Source organism: Cololabis saira, chromosome 23, assembly GCF_033807715.1.
Source record: "Cololabis saira isolate AMF1-May2022 chromosome 23, fColSai1.1, whole genome shotgun sequence".
Lineage (NCBI taxonomy): Eukaryota > Metazoa > Chordata > Actinopteri > Beloniformes > Belonidae > Cololabis > Cololabis saira.
The window spans coordinates 8,545,704-8,562,259 of record NC_084609.1 but is presented as its reverse complement, the minus strand read 5'-3'; the positions used below and the strand labels follow the sequence as shown (position 1 = coordinate 8,562,259).

The 16,556-nt window shown below is 42.5% G+C and overlaps 1 protein-coding gene across 2 annotated transcripts; it reads left to right on the top strand.

Moving 5' to 3' along the window:
- The first annotated feature begins 488 nt into the window (after positions 1–488).
- LOC133424394 (zinc finger protein 271-like) lies at positions 489–16,553 on the top strand. Of its 2 annotated transcripts, none has more exons than XM_061714961.1 (2): positions 489–564; positions 13,163–16,553. In XM_061714961.1, the coding sequence occupies exon 2, from the start codon at positions 15,125–15,127 to the stop codon at positions 15,680–15,682; it is 558 nt and encodes a 185-aa protein (XP_061570945.1). In that variant the 5' UTR covers positions 489–564; positions 13,163–15,124; the 3' UTR covers positions 15,683–16,553. The 2 variants fall into 2 exon arrangements, with proteins under 2 accessions (XP_061570945.1, XP_061570944.1); XM_061714960.1 differs by having other exon boundaries at positions 495–564.
- The last annotated feature ends 3 nt before the right edge of the window (positions 16,554–16,556 follow it).

Here is a 16,556-nt window from a genome sequence, read left to right as displayed (position 1 = left end):
AAGTATGCAGTGTCATAACTACAACTCTGACGTTCATAAAAAACCAAACTGTTTGAAAATCTGTTGAGAATTGAACAAGTTAAGGTTGTTTAAGCAGTACATGCACCATTAAACACAATGTTATGAGTGAGCGAGCTCTCCTGTGGCAAGATGGCCGCCGGTGAACGACGCTGGAGACTCCGCCTTGAGTCATCTAGCCTTTATATATATCTATGGTTTAATCACATGGAATCACTTTACATTTGATTCAGAGATATTTGTATCATTTACTCCATCATTGTATTTCTGTTCCACACTATTTAAACCTGGCTGCTGTTTGTTTAGCAAGTTTTGATAATAAAGTTTTTTTTTTTTTTTTTTTAAAGAGGTCACGTGGTTCCGGTTCCGTCCTCACAGTGGAGGTCACGTGGTTCCGGTTCCGTCCTCAGTGGAGGTTTTGAAGATCTGCAGGACCAGGACCAGGACCAGAACCAGGATCAGAAACAGGACCAGGACCAGGACCAGGAGATGGAGATGGAGATGGAGTCCATCAGGACCAGAGCGGGATCTTCCTCTGGTCTGCAGGTCAGTGTCAGACCCAGCCATGGATGTATTATAGACCCAGCCCCCGGTCTCCACTCAGCAGCACGCCGGTTTCCCCCCAGTGGCCAGCCGCGGTACTGCAACAGAAAATCCCATGGGGCCCAGAAAGCTTTGTTCCCATAGACGGCAATAGTAAAAGAGAAGCCTCTAAAACTGTTCACAGGAACCTCCAGCCAGGGGCGCAGATAGGATTTTTGAACTGGGGGGGACCAAGCTGTCCGCAAATGATTCCAACTATTTTGTATAAATGAATTAGAATTAGAATTAGAATTAGAATTGTTAGTCTGGGCTACCTCACCCATCAGACAATCTAGCAACAGAAAATAAAACATAGCAACACAAATAAATTTAACCATAAATATACAAAACTGTCTCAGAAAATTAGAATATTGTGATAAAGTCCTTTATTTTCTGTAATGCAAAAATGTCATACATTCTGGATTCATTAAAAGTCAACTGAAATATTGCAAGCCTTTTATTATTTTAATATTGCTGATCATGGCTTACAGCTTAAGAAAACTCAAATATCCTTTCTCAAAAAATTAGAATATTCTGGGAATCTTAAACTGTAAGCCATAATCAGCAATATTAAAATAATAAAAGCTATATTTTGCAATATTTCAGTTGATTTGTAATGAATCCAGAATGTATGACATGTTTGTTTTTTTAATTGCATTACAGAAAATAAAGAACTTTATCACAATATTCTAATTTTCTGAGACAGTCCTGGAAACTTGCTGGCGTCGTTGTGCCTGAACCACTTCCGAATATCCATCGTTATTTTGTGTTAACGGAGCAGCAGAGAGAAGCGTCTTGCTGGTGCAGGAAACTGCTCGAAGCAGATCAGTGACGGACACTGGCTGATTTATGGTTCCGCGTGGCACCGACGCAGAGCTTACGGCGTAGGATACGCGGGTACGCGAACGTACTACCGCGTCGCCGTGTATCCTACGCCGTAGGCTACGCTGTCGATTTAACGCGGAACCATAAATCAGGCTTGACGTGCGCGCAATTGTCAGTTTTCTGCTCGGATCGGGGACCACTATAAATCTGGAGGGGACGGATCGGGGTCATTATAACTCTGGGGGGGACGTGTGTCCCCCGTCCCCAGTGCCATCTGCGCCCTTGCCTCCAGCTGTAATCACCGGCAATTACTAATCTTTGTATTCTATATTTTTAAGTCATGGACTTTATATCCGTCAAAGATGTTTTATAACGGCCAGAAAAGTCAAAGAAAAGTCTCTTTCTGGGCGTGACGTCACGGCTGACGTCACAGCTGTGTCCGTGCATTCCACGGATGTATTATATTAATATATTATGTAATTATATTATATTAATACATTAATAATATATGTAATACTATACATGTAATAATATACATTAATTAATATATTATATTAATACATATTATATGTATGCCCCGGGGCATGATGGGAGGCCCCAGAGCATCATGGGAGGTGACTCAACTGCGCATGCTCTATGGGCCCGTTAACGCGGAAGTAAACCCGGAAGTCAGGAACTTTTTCAGCGTATGCGCTGAGTGAGCAAACTCCATTGAAATGAATGGGCGGCCATTTTCGATGTCCCATCCAGTTTTTATTAATAGATCCACGGTCACATCATCCGTGTGTGTGTGTGTGTGTGTTTTTATTAATAGATCCACGGTCACATCATCCGTGTGTGTGTGTGTGTGTGTGTTTTTATTAATAGATCCACGGTCACATCATCCGTGTGTGTGTGTGTGTGTGTGTGTGTGTGTGTGTGTGTGTGTGTGTGTGTGTGTGTGTGTGTGTGTGTGTGTGTGTGTGTGTGTGTGTGTGTGTGTGTGTGTGTGTGTGTGTGTGTGTGTGTGTGTGTGTGTGTGTGTGTGTGTTGAAATGCTCCACTCACATCCCGCCCTGATAGAAACAAGACCACTTTTAATGAGCTTTAAATCCATAGCTACAATGAAATGTGCTAAAATGAACCTCCCAAAATGATTTGACAGCCTCTTGGAGCCAAATAAGTTTAGTATTAATAACAATAAAATACAATTTTGTAGAATTTTCCAGGTCTTTGTCCCCCAAGGACCTGTTGTAGTTGTAGTCTCAGACTTTGCAGCTTCAATCTCTTGGAGGAACATACTTGTGTCCAGGGCTGGTATGGTTTATCCTGCAAGAAAGGAGTAGAATGATCCAAACTGATGGTGTTTTCTGTGAGGATCTTTGTCACCGTGCTGAATGAGCTCTCTAAGCTTCATTGCTGTGAGAGATGCAGAGCTTTGATGAATCAGTGATGCCAGATTTGTAAAGGGAGTTTTACAAAGTCTGAAAAGGACAACAAATTTGCAGTTTGCAAAGTGTGTCCAAAGGAGATACCACGAGGAGGAATGTTACAAAAGAATTTCAACACAACGAAGCTGATAAGACATTTGAAAGTTCTTCACACGGAGTATATTGAGATTTCAAAGTTGGCTGCAGCAGAAAAAAGGGAGAGAAAAAAAGGAGCGCGCAATAACGCGCTCAGCTGCAACACCTGTAACAGAGACTTATAAACGACAAGAAGAAAAATAAAGAACTACATCATAAGGTAATGAATTAATATGCTTTGCTCATCAACCGCTTTCAGTTGTAGAAGAGATCGGGTTTAAACACGTTTGCAGCTTGGATCCGCGCTGCTGCCTCGTAAATATTTCACTGATGAAATCCCGTTGGAGTTTTACCAAAATATATACAGTCCAAACCCTCACGCAGGACGACAGTCGTGTCAGTCGCTTCAGGAGTGACATGTGGAGTTCTAGTGTGAACAGTTTTGCTTCACTCACAAGAGTTTCCTCACACGCGGCTGATGCTACCGCTAAAGCTTTCACAAAGCTTAATAATTCATAATACATTTTTATTTTAAGATTTAATTCCTATTTCCACAGGAAAACTAAGGTTTATAGTTTACAACTTGTATCAACCTTTAGAGAGTGACATGTCTGCTGTTGTCTGTGTTGGTGCACATGTTGTACATAATTATTACCACAGGAAAGCTGAAGCCACTAAACTACACTTACTCTTTGTAAGCCGAGTTTACACATAATCTCCTAATTTTTATACATAATAATACAATGTCAGTGTCGTTTATATGAGACAACAATATTGGCGAATTTATGGATTTCACGCTGTGATCGGTGATCGGCAAAATCGGGATCGGCCGATACTGGTTTTCGAGATCGGTGATCGGCCCTCAAAATCCTGATCGGTGCATCTCTAATAGTAACAGTATTAATAAAAAAAACAATAATAATAATAATACAATCGTCGAGCACAAATAAAAATATGTGCATATGGTCTGAAAGTGCAACACTTGATACAGTACTTCACATTCCAATGTGTTCATTTTTATTTTTTTTCCCTCCCCCCCACCCCACCCCAGCTCACAACAAGACAACAATGAAAGTACCGCAAACAATGTATAATAGGATAACAAAAGCTCACAAAAAAAAAAATGTATATATACTGGGGCTGTGCGATTAATCGATTTTAAATCTAAATCGGATTTATTAATCAAAATCGATGTTAAAAAAGGAAAATCGGAAAATCGATTTTCCTTTTTTGCAGCTGGCTGCATTACAGACAGAGCTCATCTAGTCATCTTTGTTTGGTCAAGAAAATTGTAAATGTTATCACTTTACTAAACTCAAGGAGGATTTACAGTATCTTTTCAATTGCACTTCATTCCAAATATGGAAATTTGTTTGCTATTTTTCTTTAAAAATAAAGATAAAATATTTGAAACAATTTATTCCATTGTCTTTTGTAGTTTTACCAAAAAAATCGAAATCGAAAATCGGGTTTTCAGAGAAAAAAATCGGGATTTTATTTTTGTCCAAAATCGCCCAGCCCTAATATATACATACACATATTTATGTATATACACATTTGTATGACTAGGCGCAAACTGTCGAAGTTAGTTAGGTAGCATTTTTAACTTAGAAAAAACAGATAGAAAGCATTGCAATTTCTGATAAAACCTTTCTGTGCATCCTCTCATTGTATATTTTATTTTCTCCAGTTTAAAAAAAAAAATCATATCCTTAAGCCACAATGAAATTGAGGGATATCTGCAGATTTCCAATGCACCAATAAAGTATGCCTTGCTATTAAGGACGTAAAGGCCACAATATCCCTTTGTGCTGAACTCAAGACTAAGGAGGAGTCCGGAATTCCAAATATGGCAATAAATGGAGAAGGCAGCAGGGTCACTTTGAGAACTGTGGAGATAATTGTAAAGTAATTAGACCAGAAATTATATAATTCCGGACAGAAAAAAAACATGTGCCCAAGATGACAGGGAGAGCCCTTACATTTATCACAACTCCCATCTACTCCCGGATAAATTTCAGAGTCTTAATTTTGAGAAATGGACTCTATACAATACCTTAAATTGACTCAAGCTAAGACGAGCACATGAAGAGGACGTTCTAATTCTCATAATGGCATCCTCCCAAAGTTCTTCCGTTATTTGTACCCCCAATTCTTTCTCCCATGAATTTTTATTGTTCTGACTTGATTCATCATTCAATGTTAAAATAGAATTATAAAGCTTGGATATCAGCCCTCTTTGTTGTGGACCATATGTAACCATACTTTCCCAGGGTTGATCAGGAGGTATAGAAGGGAAGTTGGCAAAACACTTGGAGACAAAGTTACAGATTTGAAAATAACGAAAAAGATGGGTGCCAGGTAAGTCATAGTTGGAAGATAAATTGGAGAAGCTATCAAAGAGCCCGGACCTATATAGTTGTCTTATTTGTTTAATACCCTTGTCATGCCAAATGGTGAATGATGAATCTGAGAGAGAAGGGGGAAACAAATGATTTTTAGTTAAAGGACACAGAGAGGAGGCAGCTACAAAGCCGAAACGCTGCCTAAATTGGAATCACATTTTTAAAGTGTTGAGAACCACGTGACTGTCAGTATACAAAGATGGTTTTATAGGCAGTGAGGAGTAAATTAATGCAGGTAATGATGAACCATGACAGGATGACAGTTCCATTCTACACCATGGGGAGCGAGAAAGCTTCAACCAATAGCAAATTTTCTGTATATGTGCCGCCCAATAATAAGATTGAAAATCCGGTAGTGCCAGTCCCCCACTAAGTCTGCATCTTTGCAATAATTTTTTACGAACTCTAGGCGGTTTCCCACTCCAAATGAAGCCAGTTATAATCTTATCTATAGAATCAAAAAAAAAATTTAGCAGAAAAAGGGGGATTGTCTGAAATAAGAAAAGAAACTTAGGTAAGATATTCATTTTAACAACATTAATCCTGCCCAGAAGTGAGAGAGGCAGATTTCGCCAGTGCTGAACGTCAGAAGTTATTTTTGAAATGAGAGGGGAAAAGTTTGCTGAAGCTAGGCCAGAGAAAGAGCGTGTTAGATTCACGCAAAGATACTTGAAACCCGAGTGACAAAGTTTGAAAGGTATATCAGATTGTTGAAGACCACAGGCAGTCGTATTAACAGGAAAGCATTCGCTTTTCTCCAAATTTAATTTATAACCGGAAAAGGAGCTGAAAATATTTAAAATGTTCAAAACGTTGGGGATAGAACTAACTGGACTCGACACGTATAATAATAAATCATCCGCATATAACGATAGCTTGTGTTCGGTTCCATTCCGGACAATCCCACTGAATAAATTAGGAGAGCGCAAAGCAATGGACAAAGGCTCAATGGCAATAGCGAAAAGCAGGGATGATAGTGGACAGCCTTGTCGTGTGCCACGTCCGAGAGGAAAATAATCAGAAAAAATATCGTTCGTTTGAACTCTAGCTTTCAGAGAAGTATAAAGGAGACGAATCCAGGTAAGAAATTTCTCATTGAATCCAAATTTCCTCAGAACAGAAAACAAATACTCCCACTCTAACCTGTCAAACGCTTTTTCGGCGTCAAGCGATATGGCTATTTCTGGTGAATCAGATTGCTTTTTTGTATAAATAATATGTAAAAGGGTACGAACATTATAAAATAACTGTCGACCCCTGACAAAACCATTCTGCTCCTCTGATATGATTAGGGGAAGAACCTTCTCCAACCGGGAAGAAATTACCAGGGCTCCAGACTAACTTTTTTCACTAGGAGCACAGTAGCCCCTAACTGAAAATTTTTAGGGGCACAATCAGAAATTTTAGGAGCGCACATCGTTTATCGACACGCTAACCAAATTTTTACATTTCTACTACATTTCAGTGTATTGGTAATACGTATTTCATAATAGATTAATGAATTACCACAATGTGCTGTTTCAAATGCAGTGTTACATTTTATTGTGCACTTTTAAAGATGCCGCAACATAAAGTAAACTGACAGCACCATTGCTGTCATTATATATAAAAAAACATACATTCACATGATAAAAAAGTGCTTGGTAACAAAGTGCTTAGTAACCTTTCAGCCATGAATTTAACTGTTAAACACAGTACTTTACAAATGTACAAATATTGGGGGTACTGGCCAATAACATTTCCCTACTTGTGTCTTTACTAAAACCCTGAACTTACACCAGTTGACCAAATTCACTGCCTTCACTCAAATAACTAAGGATCCTACCAAGAAATATTCTTATTTCTAACCTAAAAATGCCATTACACCTGATAACACACATCACTTAAAAGGTTAGGTGTTTTTCCCACGTGTTAAAATCTAACTTTCATTTGTGTCAAGCAAATTTTAAGTTCTAGTTACGTTTTAAGTTAGAGTTTTGGCAGTGTTCAAAATAAAATTATGAGACCTGCTGTATTGGAGCACATTTTCTTTTAGTTAAAATTGTAGCGGGGACAGATGTTTAGAGAAACGTATGTATGTAAGGGTTAAGGCGGATTTATGGTTCCGCGTTACAACAACGCAGAGCCTACGCCGTAGGCTACGGCGTAGGCTCTGCGTCGATTTAAGGCGGAACCTTCAGGCTTTAGGGGAGCATATCGGAGAACAACCAGAAGAATATAGAGTGGATTAAAAATAAAAGTTAAGCACTGAGCTACATGTGTCTCCCGTCTGGGCCATTGCAGACTCACTGCCTGAGCATGATGTTACTAAAACCAAACAATCCCGCCATCTCTTTCTTCTAACTTTACGTGCGCCGCGGCGGCAGAGCGTTCTGTCGCATTAAATGTGGTCCGGGCGTAATACCTGCTTTGAGCTGGTGAAATTAAACGAAATGAAAATAAATAAATAAATAGATCCCCCGACTCATTCCCTTTCACACTCATTGGCCTGCAAATAGCAAAAATTGGCCTGCGGCTTCATTGACGCAACCCTTTCACGTTTAACGTGTAAAAAAAAAAAAAAAAAAAAACACTGGCAAATTTACTGGTCGCACGTGTGCGAGTGGACATGAAATTCAGTCGCACATACTCAAATTTTGGTCACAAAATGCGAGCATTTGGTCGCAGTCTGGAGCCCTGATTACTTTAGCTAACACTTTCAGATCAGCATTAAAGGCATTCTCCCTAATTCTCCCTGAGCTAGCAAGAATTTTGAAAATGGCACCTCTAAGCCCCCCCCATTCGGTCCGAATACGGATTGGTCCAGGTCCAGGAAGGGAAAGAACCAATCAGATGTCTTCATTTTAAACCACGCCCCCCCGCCCTGTCCCATGCGCGCCCTCGCTTCCAGCTTCCCCCCCGTGTCCACTTCTCACGGGTCCTCCTGGGCTCACAGTGTCCCAGTGTAACCCCCTCCCTCCCTCCCTTCTGCCACGGACCCCAGTATATAGATATTATGTAGTTATTTCCAGAGCAGCTCGGTCCCCGCTGTGTGTAACCGGGGAGCGGGAGCCGTTAGTCTGCTGCTGCTGCTGCTGCTGCTACTGCAGCAGCCTCTGCAGCAGCAGCAGCCCGGGGGGACACGTGAACAGCCGCAGCCGTGAAAAGCTGCAGCAGCTCTGGCTCGGAAGCTGTATGGGGTCCGTGGGGATGTAGGCGTCTCACGGCGAGAGCGGAGAGCGCCGGTGCACGGCACGGCAGCGCGCTGCGGTGCCGTGCAGGCTGTGTTGCCGCAGCTACGCCGTACCCTACGGCGTAGACGCCGTAGGGTACGGCGTAGCTGCGGCTTTAGAGCCTGCAGCGCACCGCAGCGCTGCCGTGCACAGACGCTCTCCGGGATGGAGACGCCGGTGGGCATGTTTGGGTGGGCACAGCCCCCCCCCCCCCTGCCCCCCCTAAAACCGACCTTGCTTACAGGTGAATGAGACATGGGATAGTTTTGCTGTAAATGTGCTGTCCAAAATGTTTAATAATCGTATGCGCATTCGTGTTTGTGGGGGCGAGGCTTTGGACGGAGCGCTCGTGGGTGGGGGCGGGGGGGGCGGGGCTTAGAGGAAGCGCCACTTTCAAATCTTGCTAGCTCTAGGAAGTTGCATAGAATAACTTTAAGCAATGATAATGGTCTATAGGAGCCACATAGAGTTGGATCTTTGTCTTTTTTTTAAGTAAAACAATAGAGGCTTGCATTAAAGTCGGAGGGAGGGTACCACGTTCTACTGATTCATTAAATGTAGCTAAAAGCAAGGGCGACAATTTCTCTATAAACTTCTTATAGAATTCGATAGGGAACCCATCCGGGCCAGGTGCTTTGTTTGATTGTATTGCTTTAATTGAATTATTTATTTCAGCCAGGCCGAGTGGAGAATCTAGTTCCATTGCTGTCTCTGAGTCAATTACCGGATTTGAAAGGTCCCTGAGAAATGTGTACATGGTATTTGAATCCTTCGGAAATTCCAACGTGTACAGAGAAGAATAAAATGATCTGAATGCAGCATTAATTTCACCAGGATCCATCGTAATTATACGCTGGGCATTCTGAACACTACTAATAATTCGAGAGTTCGCCTGACGCCGCAGCTGATGAGCTAAAAGACGGCTCGCTTTATCTCCATATTCATAATGAGTACCCCGACTTTGTAGTAATAGTCGTTCAGCTTCTTGAGTCGAAATTAGATGAACTTCTGATTGTACCTCTATGCGCTGTTAAAATAATTCTGGTGTAGGATTTGAAGCATACCTTTGATCTATATTGCTTATAGCCAAAGTGAGTTCAGCAAGCCTAGCATACCGTCTCTTATTAGCAATTGCAGTGTAATAAATGATTTGCCCCCTGAGGTAGGATTTAAGCGTCTCACAGAGTAGTATATGAGAATATGAGGTAGACTCATCCTTATTAAACAATAAAAAACTCGTCAATTGAGTTAGAAATAAAATCACAAAACTCTTTATCTGCCAAAAGAAGAGAGTTGAACCTCCATGAAGGAAGATTACGTTTATGGGTGCCCAACTGAATATCTAAAAGTAGTGGTGCATGATCAGAAATTATACTTTGATAATCACAGGCAGCTACACAGGAATTCAGAGAACAGTCAATAAAAAAGAGTGATGTACCTTAGAAAAAAAGGAGAATTTTTTACTAGTTGGGTTGCGGAATCTCCAAGGATCAACAAGGCCATTCTGTGTCATGAAATCGGAAAATGTTTGAGACATTAAAGATTTATTTAGATTACAGGGTTTAGATCTATCTAGTGATGGCTCAAAAACACAGTTTAGGTCTCCCCCAAGAATTAGTAAACATGAATTCAAACACGGTAGGCTACTTAGTAATTTGTTCGCAAAATCCGGGTAATCTATATTCAGGGCATATACATTAACTAAGAGAACCTTTTTCTGCATCAAAGTCCCGGAAACTATCACATACCTGCCGTTTTTATCTGCTATGATGTTACTAGCTGAGAATTGTACATTTTTATGTATGAGAATAGCAACCCACCCCTCTTGATTTAGAATTAAACTCAGAATGGAAAACTTAGCTTACCCATGAGCAGCGCAACCGATTATGATCTTTCAACCGAAGATGGGTCTCCTGTAAGATTTTAGTTGTTTTGAGTGAGAAAAAACTTTTGATCTTTTGACAAGGTGACCCATGCCCTTGATATTCCAACTGATGAATCTTAAAGATGCGCCTAATGGAGTTGAACCAGGGCCTTTATTGGTACTAGTCATTTACAAAATAAAAATAAAAACAGAACCGCTGTTGTGAGCTGAGGTAATAAAAAAAAAACACCACCCACCCAAAAAAAAAACCCAAACAAAAGTACACCCAGAGTCTCCATTTAACCAAAAACAAAAAAACAACGGAGACAGCACATACCCAAAAAAAGTTGTTCACAATAAACTAGGAACAACTCGAAGGTAGTGCCAAGCACCCAAAGAGGAAAGGAGTCAACGAAAAAACAGAAAGAAATTGACTCCGCCAACTTCCAAAAATAGAAAGGAAAAAAAAAATTGTGTGCAAAAATAGAGTTACATACTGTATTGCTCCAGTATAACCATCTGAACAAAAATAGGAAAAATTGCTGGTAATGTCAAAATTAAATTCACCACTCCTTAAATCACCTCCAGCATATCACGAATAACCACAAATGTCCAGATGGTAATAATAAAACTTCAAAAGACCCTGCAGACATATTAATTATACAATTAGTCCGCCGCTCAGCTGGAGATCAAAGTCTTGACATATACCATGGCGTCTTCTGTTGAAGTAAACTTCTTTTCGGCCCCCCGGTAGGTAACGCGTAGCTGTGCCGGGTGAAACAGTCTATATTTCACCCCCTCGATGCCACGGAGCTGCCGCCTGACCTCGTTGAACGCCGCCCGGGCCCGTGCTATCTTTGCCGTGTAGTCTGGAAACACCGACACCGTCACATTTCCCACCTTGATCCGCTGCAGCTCCCGGGCCCGCCGCAAAATGTCCACACAATCACCATAGTAGTGAAGCCTGCACACAATGGCCCATGGTCGGTCCCCGGGCTTAGGTTTAGGCTGAAGAGTCCGATGAGACCGGTCCATCAGCGGTTCTTTATCCAGGGAGAATGCATCCTTCAGCAGCGCAGCCACTGCGGTGGGAGAGCACGAGCCAGGGCCCTCCTCCACACCAATAATCCTTATATTATTGCGTCGCGATCTTGATTCTAAGTCTTCACACTTGTCCTCAAGCATAGCAACCCTGGCAGTAAGGCGGTCAATACTTGGTTTCAGGGCAGCCACATCATCTGAACACCCAGTCAGGGCCCCCTCCATATCACGCAAAGTAGCCGTTAGCTTAGCCAACTTAGCATCAATGGCAGCGCTGTCGCTCGCCATCTGCAGTTTCACGGACTGCATCTCGAGTCTAAGAGGGGCCAAAGCGTCACCGATAACCTCTTGGAGCTCCTTCTTAATGATACCAGTGATATCTTCTTTAAGGGAGGATAGGAGCTCCAATTTCAGGGTTGCAGCGTCCAAAACGGGGGCTGGCTCGGTATCTTGAGCTGGCGGCTCGGGCGTCGAGGCCTGTACGTGAGCCCTCAGCTGCGTCTGGATCGTGCGGCTTTTTCCTCTCCCCGCCATCATAAAGCGATCCAAAAATGAAGGAAAAATATCTTGTGGAGGTCGATGAAAAGGAGCAACCAAAAACAATATTTTTTTTCAAAAAATTGCATTACTAAATAATAATTATATCAGAAGTTGGCAGGAGCCAAAAAAAGTACGTCTCACTCCATTGACTGCTCAACAGCGCCCTGATTGGTCCATATTTGATAGTTCCCCAAAAGTCACCAAATTTTGCATGCAAGCCAGGCCTGCCGATAAATTTGATATTTAATGGTTTGCATTAATGGGCGTGGCCTAATGGCTCAACAGCGCCCCCTTGAAAACTTTTCTCTGCCATAACTTTTGAATGGTTTGACATAGAGAGTCGTGGGTGGTGTCATAGGACTCTGTATTAAGTCCTTGACCTTCATTGGCCTGAATTAGCCCCGCCCCTTCTTCTGATTGGTTGTCCCTATTTTCTGCCATAACTTTTGAATGGTTTGACATAGAGAGTCGTGGGTGGTGTAATTTCTGATATGCTTATGGGGGGCGGTGGCCATGAGTGCGAGGGCCCGTTCATCGCTGTTTGCAGCTTTAATTACTATTACATTTATAATATACTTACAATTTGCACAATAATCACAATATATACCTAGGACTGATCATAACTTCCTTCTGAACCACAGCTGCTTCAGTCTCCTTTTAAAACCTGACACCTTGTTTATTGCAACTATACATGGGGGAGATGGTTCCAGTGTGTGACTGCTCTATACATTACTGTTTTTTTTCAAAGCATTGGTTCTGGGCATAGGCAGAGAAAGGTGATTAGCTAGGGCCATTCTGGTATCATAGCTGTGTCTATTCTTTGTTGGTAGAAGTTGCATAAACAAGAAGCCAGGTTTGCGTAATATACAGATATTTTTCAAGAAAATAATAATGCTGCATGCTAGTCGATCCTCCACCATCATCCAAGACAGCTCAGCATGCATGCTCTCAACATTGCTTGAATGAAAAATGGTTGGAAGATCTTATCAATACCCATCCCTATTAATTAACTATTTTGATGGTTTTCGTGTTAGTAGCTTTAACCATTTACACTTTTGATTTGACGTACTGAGATGTTTCATCTGAAGGTTTCTGGCTGTCAATAGAAACTGAAAAGCTTTTGAGAGTCAGCCAACAAGATGATTTAATTCTTCTTCTCTGTACTTACAGAAACATAAAGGCAAAGAGAGACCCACAAGTTATCATTGTGATCACTGCAAGAAAGTCTTCACCACTTCATCAGGTCTGAGAAAACATAAGATGGTTCACACTAGAGATAAACCGTTCAGTTGTGATCAGTGTGGAGCAGCTTTTACCAGACAAGATTGTCTAAAGATTCACCAACGTGTTCACACTGGAGATAAGCCGTTCACTTGTGATCAGTGTGGAGCAGCTTTTACCCAAAAAGGTCATCTAAAGGTTCACCAACGTAGTCACACTGGAGAAAAACCGTTCAGATGTGATCAGTGTGGAGCAGCTTTTACCACTTCAAGTCACCTGAAGATTCACCAACGTATTCACACTGGAGATAAACTATTCACTTGTCATCAGTGTGGAGCAGCTTTTGCTAGACGACATAGTCTAATGATTCACCAACGTATTCACACTGGAGATAAACCATTCAGATGTGATCAGTGTGAAGCATCTTTTAACCAACAAAGTCATCTAAGGACTCACCAACGTATTCACACTGGAGATAAACCATTCACTTGTAATCAGTGTGGAGCAGCTTTTACCACATCAAGTTATCTAAGGACTCACCAACGTATTCACAACGGAGATAAACCGTTCAGATGTGAACAGTGTGGAGCAGCTTTTACTGAGTCAGGAAAGCTAAAGATTCACCAACGTATTCACACTGGAGATAAACCATTCAGATGTGATCAGTGTGGAGCATCTTTTACCCAACAAGGCAATCTAAGGACTCACCAACGTATTCACACTGGAGATAAACCATTCAAATGTGATCAGTGTGGAGCATATTTTAGCCAACAAATTCATCTAAGGACTCACCAACGTATTCACACTGGAGATAAACCATTCAGATGTGAACAGTGTGGAGCAGCTTTTACTGAGTCAGGAAAGCTAAAGATTCACCAACGTATTCACACTGGAGATAAACCATTCAGATGTGATCAGTGTGGAGCATCTTTTACCCAACGAAGTCATCTAAGGAGTCACCAACGTATGCACACTGGAGATAAACCGTTCAGATGTGATCAGTGTGAGGGAGCTTTTACCACATCAGGTGGTCTAATTACTCACCGACGTATTCACACTGGAGATAAACCGTTCAGATGTGATCAGTGTGAGGCAGCTTTTACCACATCAGGTGGTCTAATTACTCACCAACGTATTCACACTGGAGATAAACCGTTCAGATGTGAACAGTGTGAGGCAGCTTTTACCACATCAAGTCAGCTAAAGAAGCACCAATGTACTCACACGAGTGATAAAGTCTAAAGATGTGATTGGTGTGAAGTGTGGAATCGCAAAAAACACCTCAGCACAGCAAAAAAAGCAAAATAATCAGACAACGTCATACCTAAAACTTGAAAGACTAACATATGATGCCCCCTGGACACCTCCTGGCATGTCCCACCAGGAGAAGAGCCAGGACACACCGGAGGGAATGTCTTTTGGCTGACCTGGGAACGTCTCTGGATCCCTCCAGAAGAGCTGGAGGAAATGTGTGGGGTGAGGGAAGTCTGGACATCTCCCTCCTGTCGTTCCAGATCCTGCCACCCTCATCAGCCAGACATCTTCTCTTTCCCCTCACTTGTGCTTCCCCGCCCATCTGCACACCTGGTTCCCATGATCATCAGTTCCCCTTTATATACCGGCCCATTTCCACATGCCAGTTGCCAGATTGTCTAGCGTTCATGCCTAGCTTTCCAGCATTCCTGATGCTGTCTGTTTCTGCCTGCCTGCCTGTGACTTTGCCTGATTCCCGGTTTTTGGATTTTTGCCTGCCCCTTTGGATTTGTCTGCCTGATCTGCCTGTCTGCCCGGTTTTTGACTCCTGCCTTCCTTTGACCCGATTAAAGCCTCTTGGACTCTGATACTCCGTTTGATGTTGTTCATTTGGGTTTTCTGTCTTTTGAGCCGTAACAGTACAATCTGGCCAAAAGTATGAACCCAGCCAGCATGGACCCACCAGGAAAGAACGTGGATCTGTGGGCGCTCTTTTACGGTGACCAAGTGGCGTCCTACCACCGTATGTTGAAGGCTCCACCTGCCCCGGCTCTGCTCCAGCTGCGCCCACTTGCGCCGACTCTGCGCCCACTTGCGGCCACCTGCGCCGGCTCTGCTCCACCTGCACCCGCTCTGCTCCACCTGCGCCGGCTCTGCTCCACCTGCACCCGCTCTGCTCCACCTGCGCCGGCTCTGCTCCACCTGCGCCGGCTCTGCGCCCACTTGCGCCGACTCTGCGCCCACTTGCGGCCACCTGCGCCGGCTCTGCTCCACCTGCACCCGCTCTGCTCCACCTGCGCCGGCTCTGCTCCACCTGCGACGACTCTGCGCCCACTTGCGCCAACTCTGCGCCGACTCTGCGCCCACTTGCGGCCACCTGCGCCGGCTCTGCTCCACCTGCTCCGGCTCTGCTCCACCTGCGCCGACTCTGCTCCACCTGCTCCGGCTCTGCGCCGAGTCTGCGCCACCCCGGCGGTGTTGCCGCGTTCTATGTGAAAGTAGCTTAAGACTTCCAGACCACCTTCTGCTTTGCAGCTAGAAAGTACACCTTTTTTTTTTTTTTTTTTTCCACTTTAGTTTTTATTTCAAATTTTTCCTTTGCAAAGGTGGGACAACTCAATCAAAATAGTACTAAAACAAGTACAGAACACATTTAAAAAAATAAAAAATAAAACATCAACATTTGGGTGTCACTTTCCAAGCAATCTGTCCATATTCCATCTTCTTTTCCACAATCAAGTTTTTTTGTTTTGTCGTTGTACAGTCATAAATATTGTCCATCTCGTCCATTTCTCTTTGAACTGGGCTTCCTGCAGCCTTAAGCGATGTATCATTTTTTCGTTTGTGTAGATTTCCTCGACCAGGTGAATCCATTGTTCTTGAGTAGGGGTGTCTTCCCTTCCCCATTTCTTCGTGATAGCTTTCTTAGCTGCTGTTAGTAATATTTTTACCAGGTATCTGTCCTTCGTTCTTATATTTTCTTCACTTAGGTTACACAAATACAATACTGTACAAGATAATGGAATCTCATATCCAAGTATTTTCATCAATGTATCGTGTAACGTTTTCCAGAACCATCTGATTCTATCACATTTCCAGAAAATGTGTGAGTGATCCACATTCATTGTTCCACAGCATCTCCAACAAGGCATATTTTTGTTCAACTGTTTACTCTTGACTTTGGGTGAAATAAAAAAACGTACCAGAATTTTCCAGGAGAACTCCCTCCAGATCCGCGAATTGGTGGATGTGTGGTGTATTTTCCACATGTTTAGCCACTCTTCATCCGTGATTTTTATCTTAAATTCAGATTCCCATTTTTCTTTTATGTCTTTAGTTGAGTGTTTATTTGATATTCATTTTTTATATG